The sequence below is a fragment of the Molossus molossus genome, unplaced genomic scaffold, assembly GCF_014108415.1.
Source record: "Molossus molossus isolate mMolMol1 unplaced genomic scaffold, mMolMol1.p scaffold_m16_p_10, whole genome shotgun sequence".
Lineage (NCBI taxonomy): Eukaryota > Metazoa > Chordata > Mammalia > Chiroptera > Molossidae > Molossus > Molossus molossus.
The window spans coordinates 3,720,085-3,746,846 of record NW_023425345.1 but is presented as its reverse complement, the minus strand read 5'-3'; the positions used below and the strand labels follow the sequence as shown (position 1 = coordinate 3,746,846).

Genomic DNA, 26,762 nt, shown 5'->3' with positions numbered 1-26,762 from the left:
CCATGTTGGAAAAGAACAGTTTCATTAGGCACATTTTTTTAATCCTCACCTGAGGACATTTTTGCATTTATCTTCCTTCAGATGCAGGGTGGGGGGCATCAGTGTAAGAGACACATTGAATGGTTGCCACCCACACAACCTCAACCGGGGCCAGGGACAAACTGCAACAGAGATACTTGCCCTTAGCGGGAACCGAACCCGGGTCTCTCTGGTCTGCAGGCTGATGCTCTAACCGCTGAGCCAAACTGGCCAGGGCTCATTAGTCACATTTTTATGTGTGCAACTTATCAGTTATTAAGTACGTGTTTCTTAGATCCAAACCCGCCATTCTATACTCTGTTTTGTGATGTCGAAGTTGGGATTCTACCAACCACATTTCTGGTTGCCACCTGGCTCTTTGTTAGGCAGTGCCACCAGGGGGGTTTGAAAGGGTGACTGCACCTGGTTGGTCGTGCGGGTGGCAGCCACTCGATGTGTCCCTTCATGTCAATGTTTCTCTCTCTCTCTCCCTTCCTCTCTCTCCCTCCCACTCTATCTGTACAAAAAATGGAAAAATATCCTCGGGTGAGGATAAAAAAAAAAGAAAAGAAAAGAAAGGGTGACTGCAGGGCCAGGGAAGGAAGAAGGAACTTGCTTCTTCCTGTCTGCTTCCTCTTCCCATGAGAGTCACTTGAGCAAATACTTCTTTGCCCCAGCAGCAGCAGTAGTTCCTTCCTATGGCAGCAGCTGAATCCATTTTCCAGTTATTCCAGTATTTGCAGGACCAGCTTCATTGTACCCCTGAAGCATTGGCACCTTACCAAGCCCTTTGCTCAGAGGCCCATGGCACCCCTCCTTGCAGCCTCTTCCCTTTGTTCCCCAGCCCTAGGGCAGCTGCTACCTCTGCAGTACATTAGATTAGTTCTTTCTCTTTCTTTGACTTTTCAGTTACTAGTTAGTAACTTTATATCTAGTTAAGAATTCTTTGTATTAAAATCTCTCTGTTAAAATAAAGAGCGTGGTCTGCCTCCTGCCTGAACCTTGACTGATACCAGTGAAGTCAACAGAACCAGCAGTATGTGCATGGACTGCATCTGAGCTTCTTTCACGTGTACTCTGTTCTCTGTACCAAGTGACCTTTCTGAAACAGAAATCTGATGTTCTTCCTACTTAAATGTATGGATGGATGCCAGTGTTCTCAGGGATAAAAAGAAAATTCTTCATGGGGCTGCAGGGCCATGGGTGGGCTGGCCCCATCTACTACCCCAGTCTCATCTTTTTATTTCATCTCCCTAGTCTCTGTGACCTGGCCACACCAATCTTACTTCAGTTCCTCAACAACCAGGTTTCTTCCTGCTGCACAGCTTTTGCCCATGGGGCTCCCTCTGCTTGGACTGCTTCTGCCACCCTACTCCTAGTTAGCTCTTTCTTCTTTTAGTCTCAGTTTAATTGTAGCCTTCTCTGAAACACCCTTCTGCCCTCCCTGGCAGGTACCCCCACCATATGCACTCTCAGTACGTCGTGCCCCTTACAGCACTTATTGAAGCCTTCGTGGACATTTACATGCCTTTGTAGGAACAGATATACAGTTAGCTTTGTAAGGACAGGACTAAGTCAATGTTTGGGTTTTTTCTTTTTTGTGTTCCCAGTGCCTGGCACATTCTATGTGCTAAATACATATTTGTTGAGCAGTAGGAAGGGACAAATCAGTGATATCTTGATGATACAGTTCTTATTATAAGATAAAAATTTTCAGAAAGTCTCTCTTGCTGTACGTTAAATTACTTTGGTAAAACTACTGACAAAGAACCAAACCATGAGAGAAAAATTCACTTATTAAAGTGGAAGTCGTAGTATGTTACATTAGCCTTCTGTAATATTCAGATGAAAAGACAGAATATGAAAACCTGTATACCCTGATGAAGCCTAATTCTTTGTTTTGTTTTGTTTTGTTTTGTTTTGTTTTGTTAATCCTCACCTAAGGATATTTTTTTCCATTTTTTTTTTTTTTAGAGTAGAAGAGAGGGAGGATGGGGGAGAGAGAAACAATAATGTTAGAGGGACACATCAGTGGTTGTCTCCCACATGAGCCCCAACTTTGAGGATCAAACCTGCAACTCAGGCACATGCCCTTGATTGGGAATTGAACCCATGACCCTTAGATGCTGGGCTGACACTCTAACCACTGAGCAACATTGGCCAGGACGGAAGTCTAATTCTTATAGTATTTTCTATATTACTAACCCCTCCTTAAATAAAAGACAAATAAGTTTTTTTACTTTCTTTCTTTGAGAGGCCATTAGTCTCAAATTGGAGATTTTGCTATAACATGAACCCACAATGTATGGATATTTCTCTTCTAAACTTTTTCTCTTTTTTTTTTTTTTTTATTTATTTTTTTTATTTTATTTTTTATCCTCACCCGAGGATATTTCTCCATTTTTTGTACAGATAGAGTGGGAGGGAGAGAGAGGAAGGGAGAGAGAGAGAGAGAAACATCGACGTGAAGGGACACATCGAGTGGCTGCCACCCGCACGACCAACCAGGGCCAGGGACAAACTGCAACCGAAGTACGTGCCCTTAGCGGGAACCGAACCCGGGTCTCTCCGGACCGCAGGCTGACGCTCTAACCGCTGAGCCAAACTGGCCAGGGCTAAACTTTTTCTCTTAATCCAGTTCAGTGCCTTGTGTTTTATGCAGTTTCCATTGCCTTCCTCTCCTCTAAATCTTAAATTCTTGGTTTCATGGGCAAAGCCCTAGCTAAGTGTACCCTACATATATCTTTCCTGAAGCCCATTACCACACTGAAAATTCCTTCCAACCTTGGAAGCATTTCCTTCCTTGTTTTTTGTCTTCTATCACTGCATTATTGTCATCAACCTTTTTGTAATTAATAATTAAAAAGTAAATAACTTGCCCTGACCAGTTTGGCTTAGCAGTTAGAGCATCGGCCTGCGGTCCAGAGAGACCTGGGTTCAGTTCCCGCTAAGGGTACATACCTTGGTTGCAGTTTGTCCCCGGCCCTGGATGGGTCGTGCGGGTGGCAACCACTCGATGTGTCCCTTTCACGTTGATGTGTCTCTCTCTCTCTCTTCCTCTCTCTCCCTCCCACTCTATCTGAACAAAAAAAATGGAAAAATGTCCTCGAGTGAGGATTAAAAAAAAAAGTAAATAACTTGATAATTGTCCCACATGGTAAATACCAAATTATTCTTTTGTTGAAATTAACTTTTACTAATTTTCTAAAGCCACCATTAAATGTTAGGGCTAAAAGGAACCTGACATCATCTAGCCCATTTTTCTCTTACACATGTGTGAGCCTGAGCAAATGGATGAGTGGCCTGCCCGAGGAGTCCAGACACTCTGGCTTATGTGTTTAGTGTCAGCGAGGGCTGCAAACCTACTGTGTGTAAGGAGGTTTCAGGAAAGGATGCACAGTATGACTATGTAATGTGTTTCTAGGCCGGTCCTCTAGAAGTGACACATCCTCTCAGTGTTGCTTTTAAAAAGAAGACTGTTCAAATACTGAAGGAAGGGCCCTAGTACATTCTGAAAGAGGAGGTCCCAGGCTGTGAGGCAAGAAAATATGGCTGAAATAAGCACATAACCCTTCAAGATAACTGCTTTGAAGGAGGCAAAACTTACTTGTCTCAGTAAATCCTGGTATGACTATTAAAATTTCAGGCTTATTTCTTTATAATACAGTTTATGGAATTATGGCTACTATTAGCATGCTTATAATATTCTTAGATACAGTGACCTAATTTAACTAGAAATAATTTTTTTTTTTTTTTCCCTCGCCCGAGGACATTTTTCCATTTTTTGTTCAGATAGAGCCGGAGGGAGAGAGAGAGAGAGAAACATCGACGTGAAGGGACACATCGAGTGGCTGCCACCTGCACGACCAACCAGGGCCGGGGACAAACTGCAACCGAAGTACGTGCCCTTAGCGGGAACCGAACCCGGGTCTCTCTGTACCGCAGGCCGACACTCCAACCGCTGAGCCAAACCGGCCAGGGCTAGAAATAATTTTTAAATTCCTATTACGTAGCACCTTATTGATTATTAAGTGATAATGAGGACTAGAAATTCTAAGCAGAGAGGGCAGAGCTGCCAAGAAAGCTGGTACAGTTGGACAGATATCAAGCATTTGTTGAGTGCCTTTCTTCAACTAAGGTTGCGTGGCACAGGATGACCAGAGAAAAGGCAGAAGGTGACAGTGAGTTCTGGTAATAGGGGGTGAAAGTTTGTACAGGGAGTTGTGGTAGAGGAGATGGGGATGTAAGTTGAAGTCGCATGCATGGTGAGTTTAAAAAGCCAGGTTCAGGAATGGAGACTTGATCATGATGGGTAGGGTGAATTCATTTTCCCAACCTCCAGGACCACCTTTTGAGCAACAGGTAGAAACCAGACTTCCTAGACATTCTGGGAAGAGGGTTTACCTACCTCTTGGTTTTTAGGCTGATGACATCATATATACCCACAAAAGAATTACGTTGCTGTTAGAGGCATTATCTGATTAAAAGTCAAAACCTTTATTGTTAGTTGCCATATTGTTGTATAGAGATTGTTTGCTTACTAATTCCTCTCCCTGTGAGATCAGGCTGAGTCCCCTTGAAGGTGGGACTTATGTCTGTTCACCTCTCTATCCCCAGGACCAGGATAATACCTGGCCTTTAAATTAGTAACTGGACAATAAACATTTGCTTAGAAAAAATGAGTGAGTTCTCTGGTCTTTGGCTCTAACAGGAACACTGAGAAGAAGGTGACATTTCAGTTGGGAAACTTCAGCTAGATGGAAACACTATAAGGAGGAGCAAGGAAGTCATTTCTGGAGGGGGGAGTAGCCTAAGCAAATGCCCAGGCTTGGGAATGTGGGCAGGAGGAGGCCCAACAGGAGGCCAGAGATTCTTGGTTCTTTTATTGCCGCGGAAGGAAAGGAAGGGTCCTGGACATGACGGCAGGTGCTGTCTGCCTTTTATATTGTTTAGGCATTCTCCGTGGAGCCCCTTTCCCCCCATTCAGCACCTACTCTTCTGTCATCTACCCTGCACTTTGGCTTATACTCAGCAACTTGGTTCCTACCCTGTGCCTTTTAGACTGGATCTTTCCTCTGCCTAGATGACTCTTCCCACATGTGGCTTTTTCTTAACATTCAGCCCTCATACGTTACCTGCTCAGAAGCCTTCCCTCACATTATCCACAAGTAATACTTCTCTGTCCTTTACATACTCTGCCCCATTACCCAATCTAGTTTATTTTCTTGATAGTATGATCACTACAAAAATCAGCTGCCAGTTTAATGCCTGTTTTGTTTTTATTGGAAAATAACTTCTCTTTTTCTCCTCTATCCTGAGTTTTCAGAACAAGGTTTGGCCTGTAGGGGGCACTAATTGAATGCATGGGGGGAAATAGATTTTATTACAGAGGGAGACTCCTTTGTTTTAAACAAATCATGTGTAAACTTAGCAACTTTATTAGGAACAAATGATGCAGCTCACAACTGATCTTAACTGAGAACTGTTGCTATAAGTAGATGAGGTGTGGAGCTTTTATCTGGGAGCATTAATTTTAGTATGTTCTAGCTTGAATGCTCTGGCCTTTTAAACTCTAAATATTTGCTGGTTGCTTGTATGTTATGGAATGTATAGTAGGGAATCCTTGTTGAAGGATCCCCAAACTACTGATAGCCATGGGCAGGCCACTGTGGTCCTGGAGCCTAGGAGCTAGAGTTAGGGCATGACAGTAGGTATACTCAGGTGCATTTTCCTCTCCCTTTGAGGGAGAAATAGAGGTTTGAGTCCCCTCCACTCCCAGCCTACTGAGGAGCCTTTGTCATTGTCAGTCTTAGAGTGACTTAGAAGAGTGAGGTAGGAAGGGACTGTTTGAATCTACCTTGCTGGAGGCAGTTTTGCAAGTATGTGTGCACACTATTGTTCAAGTGTTTGCTTAACTCATTTTATCTGCTTGGAATTTATTTTACTTTTTGGTTAGCATAGTTACAGTTTAGTTCTGGTACTCAGTATTTCATTTCCCTTATCCTTTTATCTCTCTCTCTCTTTTTTTTTAAGCAAAAGATGCTTAAAAAAAAAGCATATATAACTGTGGCAAGCTTAACTGTGGAAACCCCAAGCTGGCCAGAAGAATTGGCAGGCATTATGAATGTGCTTTCTTTCTTCACTTTCCTTTCCCTTTTAAAGCCTTTGTTTTTGGGGAAAGGAAATTGGTGTGTTTGGAGAGCAATTGTTAGCTTTTCAAGACTGGACTCGTTGGTCTAATTTGGTAAGGGCCCCTGAGCATGTCAAATAAAATGAGTGAAAAGGTAAAGAAAGTTAAAGCAGGCCTGTAGGGGAAAGCAAACAACTATAAATTTTAACCCCAAAGCCGCACCTAATGTGCTTTTAGTGAAGAGGTTTGACCACTTCTGGACAGCTTAGGTTTCCTGAAGTGGCGACATCCTTCTAAGGTATCCCATCTCCTGCCTTTCCCACTTCGCTCTCAACCCCAGCCCCCAGTTCTGTTGATATCAAAGCATTATTCCATATTGTGTTCAGATACTCAGGCCAGACCAGCATGTGGAAGATTCCAGTTCTCGCACCATTCTCTGTGTTCTTTTCATCAGGGCAATTGTTTCCTTCTTTTAGGTGTATGAATTGTTTGACAGTAGTACTTAGCTGTATTCCTAAGACGGGTCTCTAGTGCCTAGCTGATGTTTTTTTTAGGAATCATGTTCCTATACCAACTGACTTCTCAGGAAATAGATAAGTGCAAATTTGTTTAATTGTTTGCTTTCTCTTGGAGATAGTACAATTGGAAGATTATTGGCTACCTTCTTACTCTATTTATTTTCTCCTGTCTACCTCCTGCTGCCTCTTGCTCCAGGTTCCCACTGGACATTCTGCCCTAGTCTGTCTTTATTCTAAGTGTCCTGTGTATTTGAATTCGATCAGTGATTCTCAACCTTCCTAATGCCGCGACCCTTTAATACAGTTTCTCATGTTGTGTGACTCCCAACCATAAAATTGTTTTCATTGCTACTTCATAACTGATATTTTGCTACTGTTATGCCTTAGGCGACCCCTGTGAAAGGGTTGTTCAACCCCCAAAGGGATCGCAACCCACAGGTTGAGAACCGCTGAATAAGACGGTTGTTTGGTGAGCATGGAATCCATATAAGGGGTGATTTAGTGGAAAGATTTTAGTGGCTAGTGTCCTGAAATTAAGGTGTTGTGGCCTGTTCATCTCTTTCTATTTTAAGGTGTAGCCAGGAGGCAGAATGACTCATATCTAATAATGGGGGTACTTTCCACCCTGGGAGAAGTGGAGACAACATGAGTTCTTACTCTTTGGAGTCTCCCCTTTCTCTCTCATGCGGTATTCTGTCTTCATACCATCTCATAGCCCCCTTATGGAGATAAAAGTTGGGAGTCCCTGAAACCTCTTAGTTGTCCATTTGAGCTTATTACTGAGGAGGGGTTCATTCTATCATGGCTGATCTAGATAGCCTGCATGTTCATGTTTGGTAGACCATACAGTTCTGTCTGTGTACCACTGTACAAAATGCTGAGGCTTAAAGGGAGTGGGGAGATGACCAAGGGGAAATTTTTTGGCCATATGAAGGTCAAAAGAAAGGAGGGAAATTGTATTCCAATTGTGGGGGATGCATGGGCCAGAGAGGCAGAGGAATGGGATTTGTCTGGGGAGTGGAGAGTTCTCACAGAGGAATCAGGGTTCCTGTGATATGGCCCAATAGTGATTTTTCTTCTGAACTCAGGATAGCATTACTACCTTGACCATGCTTTTGACTTCTAGATCTATTTTATATTGCTTATTCAAATAAAATTTTGAATTATTTTTAAACTTTTTACTTTGAAATAATTGTAGATTCACATGCATCTGTAAGAAATAACTCAGTAATTAGTAAATAAATAAGTAAGTAAGCAAGCAAGCTAACTAGCTAGCTAGCTCTGGTTAGTATGGCTCAGTTGTTTGGAATGTCATCCTGTATACCCAAAGGTTGCTGGTTCAATTCCTAATCAGGGCACATATCCAAGTTGCAGATTCAATCCCTGATCAGGGCACATATAGGAGGCAAAGTGATCAATGTTTCTCTCTCCCTCTCTCCCTCCCTGCTCCCCCTAAAAATTAAAAAAGTAGTAAGAAACAATCTCATGTACCCTTTACTATTTCCCCTAATGGTACATCTTGCTATATTATTTGTTTTTTTAATACTCCACCTAGGATATTGTTTCTATTAATTTTTTTAGAGAGGGTGGGAGGGGGGAAGAGACATCGATGTGAGAGAGACACATGAATTGGTTGTCTCTTGAACATGCCCCATTTGGGACCAGGGATTGAACCTGCATCCCAGGTACATGCCTTTGACTGGGAATCAAACTGAAATCCTCTATTCTGTAGGATGATGCTCTAACTGCTGAGCAAAACCAGCCAGGGCTTGCTATATTATCTTGTTTAAAATTGAATTTATCTGGGAAAAGGGGTATATGGTTGTCTTACAACCACCTAGCTTTTCCGTCTCTGGCGCAGTAGTATTACTAGTTTATGTTTCCTTCCAGGGAGTCTCTTCATAAATAATTACATATAAGCCCCCTTTCTCTTACACATGGTACCATAAAGTATACATTTTTGGATCTTTTTAAATTTAACAATACATCTTGAAGATCTATCTTCATTAGTATACAAAGAGCTTCATTTTATAATTGCATAGTATTCCGTTGTGTGGGTAAGCTATAATTTATTTAACCAGTCTAACTGATGGACTGTTTTCAATCTTTTGCCATTAGAAACATGTTGCAATGAACATACTTTACATACATAATTTTCCACATGTGTAATTATTTCCCTGTGATATATTCCTAGAAGTAAGATAGCTGGATCAAAGACTATGTAACACTTTAATTTTGACAATTAACTGTTGAATTGTCCTTTATAGAGATTGTACCAGTTTATATTCTCACCATCAACATATGTGAATGACTTTTTCACTGACACCTTTATTAGCACTGTGGTGTTTTTTTTTAAACCAAAGTTTGTCTTTGACAATTTGGTAAGTGAAAGGTGGTGTCTCAGTATAGTTTTATTATGCTGTTACCTCATAGGGAATGCAATAGCTCATCTTTTCATATGTTTACAACTCTGTATTTCCTTCTCTGTGAGCTGTCTATTCATTTCCTTTACCCAGTTTTCTATTGGATTGTTAGTCTTTTCAATATTGATTTCTTGGAGCTCTTTATGTATTATGGAACCTAGCTCTTTGTGATATAAATTGTTAATAATATATTTCTCCCAGAAAATACTGATTTTGTTCCTAGTGGGTTTTATCATAATAATTGTTTTAAAGTTTTTATATATCTATACTTATACAGCTATAGCAATCGTTTGTTTTTGGGTTCTGAGTTTGTGTCATAGTTAGAAAGTTTCTGTTTACTCTGCAGTTATGGAAAAAAAAATCCACAGTTTCTTCAAGTACTTTAATAGTTTCCTTCCTTCCTTTACCTTTAAATCTTTCCTCCATCTGGAGTTCATTTGTATGATGTATGGATTCAATTATTATTGAGAAAGTCACGGAGGTTCTTAAGTGCCTTCTCGGGAATAGTATGTATCTCATACCTCTTTGTATTATCCATAGCACCTTCTCTGGTGCTTTATGCATAACAGGTGTGCTTGACGTGACGGAGGAGAAGGAGCACAGTGCTATCAGAAGGAGTAGCAGCAACAGCAAACCTATTATCTCTAACTATCTCTATCTCTAATTATCTCTAGTCATTATCTGTAATCCACACAACCACTCTTCAAGATAAGTAGCATAACCCCCATTTTATAGATGCAGAAACTGACTTAGAGGCCAGATAATTTGCCCACGTTCCTACCATTAGTGTCTGGACCTGCGATAAATACAGTTTGATCTTAGAATAGTCAAACATCAAAGCCTTTGTGTTTTCTCTTTACCTGGTGACCTGGGTAGAGGGCTCTCCTTGTTGTAATTGACCATGCTTGGATATTGGATTATGGGAGGTAGAATAAAAAGAACTGCAAAGATGTTGGAAAGTGAAGTTTCCAAAACACAAAGAAATAACATAAATACTATACACATTCTCCCTGGCCACTGTGGCTCAGTTGGTTGGGTATTGTCCCATGTACCGTAAGGTTGCCAGTTCGATTCCCAGTCAGGGCAGAGGCCCGGGTTGGGGGTTCAGTCCCCAGTAGGGGATGTTCAGGAGGCGGTGGATCTATGTTTTGCTCTCATTGATGTTTCTCTCTCTCTCTCTCTTTCTCTCTCTCTCTCTCTTTCTCTCTCTCTCCCTCCCTCCCTCTCCTGTTCTCTCTCTCTCAAAATCAATTTTTTTAAAATCATTAAAAAGTACTGAATGTATTCGTTAAGAGAGTCTCTAGATTCAAATGATATACAGAAAGCATAATTTTTTTTTTTATCCTCATTCGAAGACATTTTTCCATTTTTTGTTCAGATAGAGTTGGAGAGAGAGAGAGACATCGACGTGAAAGGGTCACATCAAGTGGCTGCCTCCCGCACGACCTAACCCAGGGCCAGGGGACAAACTGCAACCGAGGTATGTGCCCTTAGCAGGAACCAAACCCGGGTCTCCCTGTACCGCAGGCCGAGGCTCTAACCGCTGAGCCAAAACCGGCCAGGGCTAGAAAGCATAATTCTTAACTAGAAGTTGGGGGGCAAGGAGCTCTTTTTGATACCTTGTTTAAGAGAAACTTATGTATTCTCAGAAAAACATAGCTATTATTGTGATTAGGTATAAAACTGTATTATATATAGACTTGAATATCATCTTAAATGGCATTAGGCATCTTATATCTGATCCTAAAGAGTTAAACACAGGTACGTGTTGGCTTAGCTGTTAACCAAAAGGCTATATATAAATAATATTTTAAATTTTGAGTCATGTTCTCACTGGTGTATAATTTTATTTGGAGAATTAGGTTATATAAGTTCATGAGTTAGCTTTATTCTGTAGTTGGTTACTTATTAACATCAAACATGTTTATTTTTCAGAAATTTTCCTCAAAGTAATTCATTATCATTCAACTTACTAAATTTAAATGCTGACTGCTGGCACACAAGAACACGACTTTCCATTTTTACTATTCTGAAAATAGAGCACAAATTAAAACCATTGAGAAGTAGGGTACAACTGTCACCTGTGGAATTCTGAATTCAGAGTTGATTTCCTTCTCTGCTAATTTTTTCAATACCAAGATAAGTGTCACAAATAACACCCTTTCTCAGAGGGTTTCCAGAATTAAAATAGCAGGCACAAACTTGGTACAATAGAATCAGGAAGCTTATACACTGCCTGTGTCACTGTCTGCGGTAGGTACTTTGTGACCTGTGAAAGTCCAGATCTTTTCCATTTGATTTCTTACATAAAATACTTGTTTTTTCTTCAGACACAGATCTAGGAATGTGTGCACAAATTACTTTTCTTTTTTTTTTTTTTAATCCTCACCCGAGGATATTTTTCCATTTTTTGTACAGATAGAGAGGGAGGGAGAGAGAGGAAGGGAGAGAGAGAGAAAAACATCGACGTGAAGGGACACATCGAGTGGCTGCCACCCGCACGACCAACCAGGGCCGGGGACAAACTGCAACCGAAGTACGTGCCCTTAGCGGGAACTGAACCCGGGTCTCTCCGGACTGCAGGCCGACGCTCTAACCGCTGAGCCAAACGAGCCAGGGCACAAATTACTTTTCTTAACGGGCCACATTATGACTCCCCTTCTGACCTTACCTGCCTTTTGGTCAGCATGGTATGCATCAGCCCCATGGGCATAGGTGAGCCAAATGAAAGATTATTATGCATTACTTAGCCCCATTTCTTATGTGTGCAAATGTAGACCTGAGAGAGAAAGTGGTTTAGTCAGTGAGAGAGAAAGATCCAGAGACTGAGAGTAACAGCTCCCAGTTGAGAGCACACATTACCCAACTCCCTTCTCTTGTGTTGGTGGTCAGTAGACCTCCCAGAACTTTCTATAATTCTTCATACACAGGGATCTGAACCTCGACCAAGGCTTCCGAATCAGCCTCTTCAGCGATGAGGCTGTGGTGTGGCTAGACATATGTAAAGCACTTTAGGCATTTTGATGCCTAGCCACTGAGTTACTCCTCGGTGCACTTGGATATGTAACACTTCAGTTTCTTTAAAATTGCTTCTTTTTTTTTTTTTTGGTGGTACGTGCCCCTAAGAGGAACCGAACTCGGGACTCTCTAGTCCGCAGGCCGACGCTCAACAGCTGAGCCAAACTGGCCAGGGCTAAAATTTGCCTTTTAATGGAGTTTCTACCTACTGTAATTTTGGTTGAATTGCTACCAACCTTGTTGATTTCAAATGCCACTTATTATTATTTATTCTTTTTTTTTGTCTTTATTGATTTAAGGGAGAGGGAGAGAGATAGAAACATCGATGAGAAAGAACATCGATTGGCCGCCTCCTGCATGCCTCCCACTGGGGATTGGGCCCACCACCTGGGCCTATGCCCTGACTGTGAATCCAACCGGCAGTCTCCTGGTGCATGGGTCGACGCTCAACCACTGAGCCATACCAGCCGGGCTTATTTATTCTTTTAATGTAATAATTGTGCCTTACCATGAATGGAAGCAGGCAAAGAAGGGGTAGAAGCTACATAAAAAAGAAAGCAGCCCCATTATCTACTGTTAATAAGTTGTCAATTCTTCTAAATAAGACGTGCTTCACAGCTGTGGATTCTGATTGATAAACGTTTTCTCCTGGGGAACCATATTTTATCACTGTTCTGTAGTAAACTCTAGCTTAGACTTCTAACACCCCCCCCCCCCCACACACACACACACACTTGCTGTTGTATGCTAAGGGAAGAGTGTTTCTCTGGCTTTTGTGGGTTTGTCTGGCCCTTAAGGTTTAAACATAGTTTTTAATGGTTCCAGGATATAAATATTAGAGTATGTGGTATAACCCTCATCATGATGCTGTTCCTTGGCCTGTTTGGATATTTATAAAATGATTCCTAATGTCAGGCTGTCTTTAGGATCCTAGCATACTAATTGTAGTGTATGGGAAAGTACTTTCAGGAGTAAGATGGGAGATGGTATTAACAAAGATTTATTCACCAAATTTTAGCACAATAAGACCTAAGGATTCCTTTGAGCTTACTGGAGCTTACTGTTAGGCAAGCAAAAACACAAGCGTGGTTGAAAAAATAGCAGATTTGATTCAGAGTTACAACACAAACATGTCATGTAGGTGTTCCCAATTGAATGAAACTTCATGAGAAAATCCAGTAAAGAGGCCCATGTAGGGATCCAGAGTGTTAGGGCAGTGAAATGAAAAGGTAGAGATCTAAAAATTCAGATGTTTGACTTCGTAAGCTTCTTTACAAGAGGCTTCATTGCATTTAAAAATGAAACTGTACACTGTAGGAACGTTATCCATGCAGAAGCTCCGATTGAAAGATTTGCCATCTTAGGGAACAGTATGCACACCTAGGGTGAAATTTCAACTGATAAAGAGATCTCACTTGTACTGGTATATCAGTCAGGGCCTCTGTCAGGAAAACAGAGGTCATTCTAGGTATTCCATATAGGAGAGATTTTTTCCCCTCTTTTTTTTCTTTTTTGTTTATATTTTAGACCCTTATTGAGGTATAATAAACTGCTTATATTTTAAGTGTTCAATAGACACTAAAATTTGAACTATGTATACAAAAGACAATGAATATATCCTTTATCCCCCAAAGTTTCTTTGTATCCTTTGGTTAGCCCTCCTTCCCATCTTTCCCTGCCTCTCCTCAACCCCAGGTAACCTACTCATCTGCTTTATGTTTCTATAGATTATTTTGCATTTCCTAGAATTTTATACAAATGGAACATACAGTACTTTTGTCTGGTTTCTTTCACTCAGCATCATTATTTTGAGGTTAATCCACGTTGTATGAATCAAAATTTATTCCTCTGATTGCTGAGCACTATTTCATTGTATGCTGTGCCACAATTTGTTTATCCATTCACCTGCTGGTGTACATTTGAGTAGCTTCTAGTTTTCAGCTATTATAAGCTGCTATGAATGTTCATATAGAAGTCTTTGTATTGGACATATTCTTTCTTTTTCTCTAGGGTAAATACTTACGCTTGAAATGGCTGGGTCATATGGTAGGTGTGTGTTTAAGAAACTGCCAAACTTTTCCAAAGTGGTTGTACCATTTTACATTCCTACCATGAGAGAGTTTCAGTTGTCAAAACTTGATGTGGTCAGTCTTTTTATATTTGGGTGTTCTAATAAGTATGTATGTGGGGTAGCATCTCATAGTGGTTATAACCTGATTTTTTCTTTTTAATCTGTTTTTTCTTAATGACTGCTAATATTGAGCATCATTTTATGTGCTTATTTGCTATCTATATATATCTTCTTTGGTGAAGTGTCTGTTCAAATCTTTTGACTACTGCCCTGGCCGGTGTGGCTCAGCGGTTGCAGCGTCAGCCTGTGGACCAGAGAGTCCCAGGTTCGGTTCTTGCTAAGGGCACATACCTCAGTTGCAGTTTGTCCCCATCCCCAGTTGGGGTCGTGTGGGTGGCAGCCACTCGATGTGTCTTTCACATCAATGTCTCTCTCTCCAAAATCTTTTGACCACTTAAAGTGGGTTACTTTCTTATTATTGAGTTGGGTTTTTTTGGTTTTGTTTTTTGTTTTTATCCTCACCCAAGGACATTTTTTTGCATTTATCTTCAGTGCGGAAGGGGGAGAGGGAGGAAGAGAGAGAGAAACATTGATTTGAAAGAGACACATCCACTGGTTGCCACCCACACAACCCCAATCAGGTCCAGGGACAAACTGCAACCAAGGCACATGCCCTTAGTGGGAACCGAACCCGGGTCTCTCTGGTCGGTGGTTTCTCTGGTCCGTGGGCCAATGCTCTAACCATTGAGCCAAACCGGCCAGGACTTATTATTGTGTTTTTGACAGTTCTTTATACAGTATGTCTGGACATAAATTCTTTTTTTAATTTATTTTTATTGTTGAAAGTATTACAGATGTCCCCCTTCTTTCCCCATTGACCTCTTCTTCCTGGTCCCACCCCACTCCTGCCTTCCCCAGCCTAGTGTCTGTGTCGATTGGTTGTGCATATATGCATATAAGTTATTTGATTTATCCCTTCCCACCCCTCTCAATCCCCATCCCTCTGAGGTTTGTCAGTTTGTTCCCTACTTCCATGATTCTGGATCTCTTTTGGTTGACAGGTTATTATGTTTATGTTCCACAAAGAAGTGAGATCATGTGGTACTTGTGTTTCTCTGACTGGCTTATTTCCCTTAGGATAATACTCTCCAAGTCCCTCCATGTCATCTCAAAGGGTAAGAGATCTCTGTCTTTCTTACAGCTGCGTAGTATTCCATTGTATAAATGTACCACAGTTTTTTTATCCACTTATCTACTGATGGACACTTGGGCTGTTGCCAGATCTTAGCTATTGTAAATAGCACTGCTATGCATAGAGGTACATACGTTCTTCCTGATTAGTGTTTCAGGCTTCTTAGGATATACCCAAGGAAGTGAGGTCACTGGGTCAAATGGCAGTTCTATTTTTAATTTTTTGAGGAAACACCATATTTTCCATAGTGGCTGCACCAGTCTGCATTCCCACCAGCAATGTGCTAGAGTACCCTTTTCTCCATATCCTCACCAGCATTTGTTGTTTGAGGATTTGTTGATGGCAGCCATTCTGGCAGATGTGAGGTGATATCTCATAGTCGTTTTAACTTGCGTCTCTCTGATGATTAGAGATGTTGAGCATTTTTTCATATGTCTCCTGGCCATTTGTGGGTCCTGTTAGGAGAAGTGTCCATTCAGGTCCTCTGCCCATTTTTTTTCCCAGTTTTTTTTGTTTTTCCTTTATTCGATATGAGAGAGAAAGGAAGGGAGAGGGAGAGAGAGATAGAAACATCGAAGAGCGAGAACATCGATTGGCCACCTCCTGCATGGCCCCCACTGGGGATCAGGCCCACAGCTTGGGCATGTGTCCTGACCGGGAATTGAACTGGCGACCTCCTGGTGCAAGGGTCGATGATCAACCACTGAACCACACCGGCCAAACTTCTGCCCATTTTTTAATTGAATTGTTTGTCTTCCTTTTGTTGAGTTTTTTGAGTACTCTATATATTTTGAATATTAACCCCTTATTCATTATATCATTGGCAAATATATTCTCCCAGAGGGTGGGTTCCCTTTTTTTTTTATCCTCACCCGAGGACATGTTTTCATTTATTGTTCAGATAGAGAGGGAGGTAGGGAGGGAGAGAGAGAGAGAGAGAGATACATCGCCATCGATGTGAAAGGGACACATCGAGTGGCTGCCTCCCACACAACCAACCAGGACCGGGGACAAACTACAACCGAGGTATGTGCCCTTAGCGGGAACTGAACCCGGGCCTCTCTGGACTGCAGGCTGACGCTCTAACCGCTGAGCCAAACCAGCCAGGGCTAGTTTCATTATTTTTGCATATAGCTGTCCAATTTTCCCAGCACCATTTATTGAAGAGACTGTCTTTTCTCCACTGTATGCTCTTGCCTCCTTTGCCGAATATTAATTGTACATACTGTCTTGGGTCGATATCTGGGTTCTCTGTACTGTTCCATTGATCTATATGTCTGTTCTTGTGCCATTACCAGGCTGTTTTGATTACGATGGCTTTGTAGTATAACTTGATATCTGGTATTATGATCCTTCCCACATTGTTTTTCTTTTTCAAAATTTCTGTGGCTATTGGGTAGTAATGGGTATTTTAATGATGTTGATTTTTCCGATCCATGAATGAACATGGTGTATGTTCCCACTTTTTTATATCTTTCTCCATTTCTTTTTTCAATATCCTGTAGTTTTCTGAGAACAGGTCTTTTACCTCCTTGGTTAAGTTTATTCCTAGGTATTTTTGTTGCTATTGTTGCAATGATAAATGAGATTGTTATTTTTATTTCTTTTTCTTAGTGTTCATTATTGGTGTATAAAAAAAATGCCATCGATTTCTGGATGTTAATTTTGTATCCTGCTACTTTGCCACATTCATTTATTAAATCTAGTAGATTTTTGATGGAGTCTAGGGTTTTCTATGTACAATATCATGTCATCGGCGAATAATGACAGTTTCACTTCCTCCTTTCCGATTTGGATCCCTTTTATTTTTTCTTCTTTTCTAATCGATGTTGCTCAGACTTCCAGTACTATGTTAAATAAGAGTGGCAAAGTGGGCATCCCTGTCTTGTTCCTGTTTTTTGTGTTTTTTTTTTATCCTCACCCAAGGACATTTTTCGATATTTTGTTCAGATAGAGTGGGAGGGAGAGAGAGAGAAACATCGACGTGAAAGGGACACATCGAGTGGCTGCCACCCGCACGACCCAACCAGGGCCAGGACAAACTGCACCAAGGTATGTGTCCTTAGCGGAAACCGAACCCAGGTCTCTCCAGACCGCAGGCCGACGCCCTAACCGATGAGCCAAACCGGCCAGGGCTTGTTTCTGTTCTTAAGGGGAATGCTTTTAGTTTTTACCCATTGAGTATGATGTTGGCTGTAGGTTTTTCATATATGGTCTTTATTATGTTGAGATATGATCCCTCTATTCCCACATTGCTGAGTGGTTTTATCAGAAATGGATACTGGATTGGACACAAATTTGTTATCAGAGAAGTGATTTGTAAATATATTCTTCCAGTCTGCAGCTCTTTTCATTCTTGTAACAATATCTTTTAAAGAGCAAAAGTTCTTAACTTTCATGAGTAAAATTTGTCAATTTTTTTCTCTTATGGTTTACACTTTTCTGGTATTATATCAAGGTCACAAAAATTTTCTCCCAGAAGAAAACATATGTCATCTTTCCTGTTTTCTTCTAGTTTTTGGTTTTATATTTAGGTCTGTGATTCATTTTGAGTTAATTTTTGTATAAAGTACAAGGTATGGATTGAGGTTCTTTTTTTAAAAACATATGACTACCCAGGTATTCCAACATTTGTCGAAAAGACTATCTTTTCACCCTAGCTGGTATGGCTCAGTTTGTTGGAGCATCAGCCCTGGTACAGGAGGCAACCAATCAATATTTCTCTCTCTTCCCCCTTCTCCTTTCCTTTCTCTCTAAAATGAATTTTAAAGTTGATTTGAATTGCCTTTGCATCTTTTTTTGAAAATCATTTGTCCATCCTGTGTCAGTCTCTTTATTTTTGTTTTTGTTTTTGTTTTTTTATCCTCACTCGAGGACATTTTTCCATTTTTTGTTCAGATAGAGTGGGGGAGAGAGAGAGGAAGAGAGAGAGAGAGAGACAGAAACATCGACATGAAAGGGACACATTGAGTGGCCGCCCCCACACACGACCAACCAGGACCAGTGACAAACTGCAGCCAAGGTACGAGCCCCCAGCGGGAACTGAACCTGGGTCTCTCTGGACCGCAGGCTGACGCTCTAACCACTGAACCAAACCAGCCAGGGCATGTGTCAGTCTCTTTAAGTCTGGGTTTCAGGTTGTTTAAGTCCTACAACTTTGTTCTTTTTAAAAAGTTGTTGGTTATTCTGGGTCCTTATGAATTTTAAAAGGAGCTTGTCATATTCTACCCAAAAAAGTCATATTGAGATTTTGAGAGGGATTATTTTGAATCTATAAATCAGTTTTGGGAGAATTGATATCTTAACAATATTGAGTCTTCTAATCCATAAATACAGTATATCTCTCAACTTATTTAGGTTTTTACATTTTTCTCTCAGCAACATTTTATAGTTTTTCATGTATGGGGGTTGTACATGTTTTTGGTCAGATTTATCGCTAAATATTTCGTAATTTTGGTGCTACTGTAAATAAAAAAAATTTTTTTTTTTTTTTTGGTGCCCCTAGCAGGAACCAAACCCGGGACTCTGGTCTGCAGGCCGACGCTCAACCGCTGAGCCAAACTGGCCAGGGCAAAATTTTTTTAAATTATCCATTTTTGATTGTTTGTTGCTAGTACATAGAATTAGCTTTATATGTAATCTTGTGTCCTATAACCTTGATAAAGTCATTTATTAATTCTGGTAGCTTTTTTTCTTTGTGGAATGTATTTTATTTTTTAAGAAGGAAAGGCTTTAATATAGGGAATTAAAGGCTCACACAACCATTAGAAAGTCTGAGTGGAAAAATTCAAGGAGGCCTTTGTTATTGGTGATGAAATTAGAGTGCTATGTTCCCACAAAAGCCGTGATCTCAGCTACCTTTTTGTCTTTCAGCAGTGCCAGTATGGCTTTAACTCACCTGGAAGCTACTGTAAAAGTGGGAAGTCCTATGTACTGGTGCCCATGTTATCTGTTTGCTGATTTCAAAGAGTATTAACTTCTTTTCTGCCTTTCAAATATCAAGTGGATCCCTCTCACTGGCAGTGTCTAACCTAGAACAAATGGAGAAGGGGATTCTGGGAAGACTGGAGGAGGTGTTAATCACAGAGGACATTAATAGAGATATATGCAAGATCCTGCACTTGGTCATGGAGAACTGACTTACCATTACTGTGAAAAAGAGTGGGTTGGGTGGTTGTAACTCAATAAGATGTGATTTCCAAGAAGGCATACTTGTTCGTTGACAGTATGGGTAGTGGTATATTATCTAGGACAAGAAAATGGCAGGCCTACTCTATGTGGCACTGCTTTGTCAAATAACTGGGTGAGTGTAGACAAACTGGAACTCGTTTAGGGGATAATGACTCCACTGGTGAGAGGGTAGAAAACCAGGTCACATGTGGAATGTTTGACGGAACTGAGAATGTGTCAGGGATGCATGATGGGTGACTATAAATATTTAGAAGACTTCTTTGCTGTCTGAAAAGGAAGGCTTAGGACCAGCGGGTGGAAGCTAAAAGGAGACAGTTTCCAAAGCAATATAAAGAACTTCCTACACAGCTGCACTACAATTGAATAGAAGGGCTGGAATTTTCTTTGTTAGAGATTGCTGGACTGCCTGGCAAGAGTATATAAGATATAAGAATTGTGGTTTCAAATTAGATGTTCCTCAGGCACATTGTAACCCTGAAATTCCGTGCAAGGAAAAATCCCCCAAATCATCGGTTAGAACTTTTACCACATGGAATTTCTGAAAGTGAAAACAAGTTCTTTTAAATATATGATCTTACTTTATTTGGTTTGAATAATTCCAAATAAGCTTATTCCTTGCATTTGCCTTAAAATATGGAAGGTGGGAAAGAGTCAGAAGCTGTATGTTCAAAAATCTTATTGCCACATTTTATTAATTTTGAAACTCGCTTCTTTTACATGCCTGACATCTCTGACATCTGCAGGCAGTTGATGGCACCCTTCAATGATTGATGCTTTACATTTGCTGACATCCAGATTATTTTTTTACATGCACAGATTTGGTCCTAACTATTCTGAATGTTATTACTTCAGTGGAATTCCATTCAAATTTGGATTACCTTAGTTGTTTAATTGCCTTTTAATATACTATCTTCAGAAAGATTACACTGTAATTTGGTACTGAAACAGAGATGGAAATAACAAGGCATAAGCTTGATATTAATAAGGTTATTTATCTTTGGGGAAGTGATTACAATTCTATATTTTCTTGGAAAGAAACAACCTAAATGCATTATACCTGTGCAGTTCAAGGTAAGGTCCAGGGATCAGTGGCTTATTAGAAATGCAGAGTTGTAGGTCCTAGCCCACACCTACTAAATAAGAATCGGCATTTTAACAAGATTCCTGTTCAAGTTTAAGAAGCATTGCATTATACAACTTCATATAAGACGATAACCCATATGTAGAAGATGTGTTAAATTTTTCTTCTTGTGAGTTACTCAGTGTTAGAATGATTTTTATGCCTCAGCGCTGTTTGGCCTTGTCCACTATTTTAATATTATGTACAAATAACATTAGCATCCCATTAAATTCCCTCATTCAGATGCAGCATATGAAAAAAAATAATGTTAAGAACAAATCCAACACATTTATTTAGAGTACCCTACTATGTAATTTCCTCTGCCTGAATGGATATATTCCAACGTGCTATCTTTTTTTGTGCATTTCTAATTAAAAACACTCTAAATGGATACTTGGAGCACTTTACTTAACTCTTTTCATTATATTCCTTTTGTTAATTTTCCTCACCTTAAATATGTATGGTATCATTAATGCGTAATTGGTTGTGATTGTTAATGGTTTTGTGTCTGGTTATTTTCTTACTGTTTTATAAATTGCCAAGATTACTGATTGTCTTTTAAGGAAATAAATTCCTATAAAAGTCATATATATTAGATATGCTTTGGAAACCTTATATAACCTGTGTTGGACGGAGTTCTTAGTATGCAAACAGTAGAATTCACTGTCACTTATGCCAGGGGTCTATTAAATGGTGAGGCTATGTCACAGATTCTTGGTAACCAGATCATGGAACTGGGCACCCCACTGGAGCCTTTTCCTCTTCCTGTACATTCAGGGAACCACTGTTGCAGGTGTTGGCTCCAGGAACTATCTCTCTCTCACCCACTGTTAATACCCCCAGTGTTGCCTGACATGTAGTAGTAACTCATTGTATATTTATTAAATGATTTAATTATTTGCTTTGAAGCTCTTCATTTGAATACATGTCCCAGGTTTGGCTTATAGAAGTCCCTTCAAACTGGCCTTTATGACCATTTGACATCTCATCGTTTGTTGAACATTTCCTTGCTTCTTGACAAATAAGTATTCCAGGCTGATCTTGTACTTTCCTTGTCCTAGCCTCCAAATTAGCTCTTTTTTCAAAGAACTTTGGATTTTTTAGTGAAGATGGTATTTAGAAGCTACAATCTGTGTGGTAGGTGTGTTCGTTGATATTTGGGTGTTGTTTGTCCCTCTAGCCCTCTCAGTAATAGAGCTAAGGTGTGTATGTGTTAGTGTGTACATTAGCCCCCCCTTATATGCAAGGAATATGGTTCAAGATCCTCAGTAGATTCCTGAAACCACAGATAGTGCCAAACTCTATATATACTATGTTTCTTCCTATACACACCTTTTCATTTAACCGAAGTATTTTATGGCTTCTCTTTAGCATATCAGAATTGCCAGCATCACTACTCTGGTGCTTTGGGGCCATTATTAAGTAAAATAAGGGTTACTTGAACACAGCGATGTCGCTTTGATTACCTAGGTGGCCACTAAGTGATTAACAAGCAGGTAACTTATAGTGTATTAAAAAAAAAAAAAAAGAGTATTCATGCCAATAATTCATTCTGATGTAACTCCACGGGTTGCATTCTCTCATTTCATTTTGGTAACTTCTTTTTACAATAGTGAGAAAACCTGATTGTCACTATTCTTAATATATTTATTTATTGATCAATCCCCCTTTATGTAACCAGTCTTACATCACCACCAACTAGATACCTTTCCTTCATGGACACCCTCTTCACCTTGCTTGGGCTTTGATTCAGCATTGAGATATTTTAAAGCTCCCCAAATGCCCTGGCTGGTTTGGCTCAGTGATTAGAGAGTTGGCCCACAGTCCAGAGAGACCCAGGTTCGGTTTCCGCTAAGGGCACATAACTCGGCTGCAGTTTGTCTCCAACCCTGCTTGGGGTTGTGCTGGAGGTGGCCACTCGACGCATCCCTTTCACGTTGATGTTTCTCTCTCTCTTTCTCTCCTCCTCTCTCTCCCACTCTATCGGAACAAAAATGGAAAAATGGCCTCGGGTGAGGAATCAATCAATCAATCAATCTCCCCAAACAATGCTAATGTGCAGCCAAGATAAAGTACAACTGAATTAGAGGAAAGGTGAACCCCCATACTATGTGATCCATTATAAATGAATGGCACATTTTAAATTCAGGTTTGGTTTGGGAAAATAAATTCTTCCAAAGGAAGTGTAATTTAAAGAGAAGACTCAATTCTACCAATATACACAGTAAAAGATCAGGGTGAAAGCACAGCCTGTCTCCTGGAAAGCTTTGAAAAATATTTATTTTGGAAGTAAATCTGCTTGTAGTGAACATGAATTTCAATCCCTTTCCCTGAATTACCTGTTTATAGGAAAAAATATTTGAAAAGGTTAGTTGTTTTTTAAGAATGTATCTTATTAAGGACTTACTGCTTCTTTTACATTGCAGTTTTAAAATGAACTTTTAATTTTAGAATAGATTTAGGAAAAAATGCAACTTAATGCTTTTTAAAGCATTGAATATTTAAATAGATATTCATGCTGTGTTTGCTCTTTTTCTGTAGTCAGTTCCACTTTAAAATATGAAAACCAAGTTATCGTAACTAGGTCATGAAGAACCTCATCTTCTACTTGAATCTAGGGGAAGCAAGAGCCTCTAGGAGCCAAATATAACAGGATCTGTGGTCAACCTACCTTAGATGGTCAACATCCATCATGCCTATTTTCGTAAATTCATTTTCTTAATGCACAGCTGCAAGTGGATTTTCACGAAGAGCTCCACACTGAGACTGATATACACATAATCTGATTCCAGCTCTAAACCTAAGGAAATTTGAATAAAATCCCTTTCATAATTGTATTTTTAAAGTTTTCTGGAAGCTACTTTTAGAGTGTGAATTGTGCACATTAGGCTTTTGTATATTTATGCCCAGAGGGTACACAAGGAGAAAATGTGAATGTGGACAGAGCCACTGAAAACTTAACGTGTGTAAAACTCTTTTTTTGTTGTTTGTTTGTTTAGTTCTTGTTTTTGCTAAGTACAGCATTACTTGCCTGTTCATGAGAGCTCACCTCCATGTTGGTCTTCAGTTCCTTCCATATAGGTTAAGTGATTTCTATTCCCCGAAATGGAGTCCTTCAGGAGCCATCTTTGTGATTTTTTGCCATATCTGCAGACTTTTACATTAACGTGTGTCATTAATTTATCTGGCTTTTAGCCTTTTTATAGATAATATCTGTGAAACCATGGATTTGATGTGTTGATCCCCTAAAATCACAAGACTGTTCAATACTTGGGGACCTGAGAACTAGATCTCCAACTCTCCTTCAAATTCTGAAATTCAATAAGCATGGCATTTGGGGTCTTCTGACTTGAGCTTTAAAGTTACGCCAGTGGTTGCTTATGCATTTTTTCCCAATTGACACATAAAGTGAAAGTTAGTAGTTTTCTATATATATTATATTAGAATACATATTGGATTATATTCTGTTATATACTAGAATAAATATTAAATTTTAAAGTCACTTTTCAAATATGTATAAATTACATTATCTTAGTTTCTTAAGATTCATCACGTTTCTTCAACTAGCATGTTTAATAATTGTGTATCATTTTTATTTTGATTGAAGAGAACAAAACCTGATTGTTCTGATTCAGGTGTGCCAGGAAGATGCAACAGTGAATTCACCCAATAAAAAAGACCTGATATATAGGACACTTAGTACCTGCCTTAAAAACACAAGATAATAGAACATAGAGTATGATGTTAATCACTCTGAAAATGTTATGGGAAACATCTAAATTGTGATAAATACCTCTGTACCATAATTGAATTAATATGTTCTGTGTTATTTGTGAAGAATACTGCCAGAAGCCACCTGGATATTGTCACATACTCACATCAGGTTCTTTGATGAATTAAAATACACTAATCGTGTGTGTGTGCACGCGCGCGCACTTTTCGGAAGATCTCATAAAAAATCACTTTAATGAACTTCTTTGAAACCAGACTTAATGTCATGTTTTGCAAAAGGAGTGACAAACCAAAATTGGGGATAACTAAATGTGGTGAGTTTTTGCATCCTCTTAGTGTAAGTAAACTACAGTCTTCTGCTTAGTCACTGAGATGAAATGTTTCCTTGCACAGCACCTACAGCGTTTGATTTGCTATAAATACAGATATTTAACCTTCTGGTATGACATTACTTTAACAGAGAGAAGGAGCAAGAAAGGGAAGAACAGTTAATGGAAGACAAGAAAAGGAAGAAAGAGGATAAAAAGAAAAAAGAAGCCACTCAGAAGGTGGGTTTAATCAATTAAATCTAATAAATATGCTGCAGCTGATTTTATGAAAACAATAGTAAACAATATTGAGAAAGATCAGACACTTGAACTCTTGTCATGTTTTCTTATTTGTATCGTAATCTCCATTTTCTTAAGCAAGCTTAAAGAATAACTTCAGTTAGCGCAGTTTGCTCTGCTGTTTTCCTTTTGGTCCACCTCCAGCACTGTCATTATATGAGCCTACCTTTTGATAAGTTCATAAAGAAATCTTCTTTGTAGAGGATCTAGTGGGCCTGCCTAGTGTTTGGAGGAACAGAACATTGCATGGCTTTGAGGGATTTGCCTAGGGGGAAAAGAGGCTAAAAGCAAAAAGAGCAGAGAGCTATCAACGGTGGGGTCTTAGTTAAAGTGTTTGTCTGGCGGGGCTGTCAGAGATAGTTAGCACCCTTTGCCCTGTTCCTTTTTTTAGCAGAGCATGTCCCTCTGCCCTAAACACTGTCTGAACTCATTTTCCTCACCTTGCCACGCCTTTAAGCATCTCCTGACTTGGGCTTTGGCTTGGCAGGGTTGCTTTGATCCCTTTTTTTTTTTTTTTATCCTCACCCGAGAACATTTTTCCATTTTTTGTTCAGATAGAATGGGAAGGGAGAGAGAGAGAGAGAAACATTGACATGAAAGGGACACATCGACTGGCTGCCACCCACACGACCAACCAGGGCTGGAGACAAACTGCAACCGAGGTACGTGCCCTTAGCGGGAACCGAACCCGGGTCTCTCTGGACCGCAGGCCGATGTTCTACCGCTGAGCCAAACTGGCCAGGGCGTTGATCCCTTTTTTGGAGGCAAAATTATTTTCCTCCAGTTCTTGTTGCTACTATCTGAAGCACTTGAGAAGCAGGACCTCACTGTGAGAGGCAGGTTTAAGGGTCCCTACAGTGGTCCCAGGTTATTGAAAATAAGTCTAGGGAGGTGGAAACTGTTAAAAGGTTCAGAGGGAACTCTAGATTTAGAAGAGATTTGAGGCAGACGCAGCCAATACAAGGTAAAAGGGACACTGCAGGTTTTCCCAGCATTGCTGGATATAGTGTTTCCCATGATTCAGTTTTCTGAATTATTGAAATTAGATCACTTTCAGTGCCAGCATTAAAAACAATACGGGATGCCCTGGCCGGTTTGGCTCAGCGGTTAGAGCGTCGGCCTGCGGTCCAGAGAGACCCGGGCTCGGTTCCCGTTAAGGGCACGTACTTCGGTTGCAGTTTGTCCCCGGCCCTGGTTGGTCGTGCAGGTGGCAGCCACTCGATGTGTCCCTTTCACGTCAATGTTTCTCTCACTCTCTCTCTCTTCCTCTCTCTCCCTCCCACTCTATCTGTACAAAAAATGGAAAAATATCCTCGGGTGAGGATAAAAAATAAATAAATAGATAAAATAAAAATAAAAACAATATGGGAAATATTTTCTGAATTGGATTGCCTATGATCTTGCCACATTAAACCTATGAAATATAATTTATCTTTTCTTCATGACTTAATTAAAAGGAATATTCATTATTGTTTGGTGCTGTAATAGATTGCTGTGCTCTTTAAAATTTTATCTTCTTTTAATTGTTTCTGTTTCTACTAATAGTGGTGTAGTCACCATCCCATCATGCTATCAGGGTACCGTACCTGCTTCTAATGTGTTCCTTCTAACCTAAAGTTGTTAGATAATGACCCAGATACTTTTTTTATACTTTCTTTTGGGTACACAGCCACATTCCATGTCACTGAGGTTGTAAATAAGCGGGTCTGCCAGCCATACAGTGTTATGGCCATTGCCTCTG

General features: G+C 40.0%; 1 protein-coding gene across 15 annotated transcripts in view; it reads left to right on the top strand.

The window, feature by feature from the left end:
- TNRC6B (trinucleotide repeat containing adaptor 6B) overlaps positions 1-26,762 on the top strand; it is a 281,369-nt gene that overhangs the window by 175,688 nt on the left and 78,919 nt on the right. For 14 of the 15 annotated variants that reach the window (XM_036252307.1, XM_036252301.1, XM_036252298.1 and 11 more), the window contains one exon: positions 24,874-24,961. In XM_036252307.1, the coding sequence (XP_036108200.1) occupies positions 24,874-24,961 (88 nt within the window). Of the gene's footprint in view, positions 1-21,742; positions 21,819-24,873; positions 24,962-26,762 lie in introns of those variants that run through there. The other variant, XM_036252304.1, reaches the window with a different exon arrangement.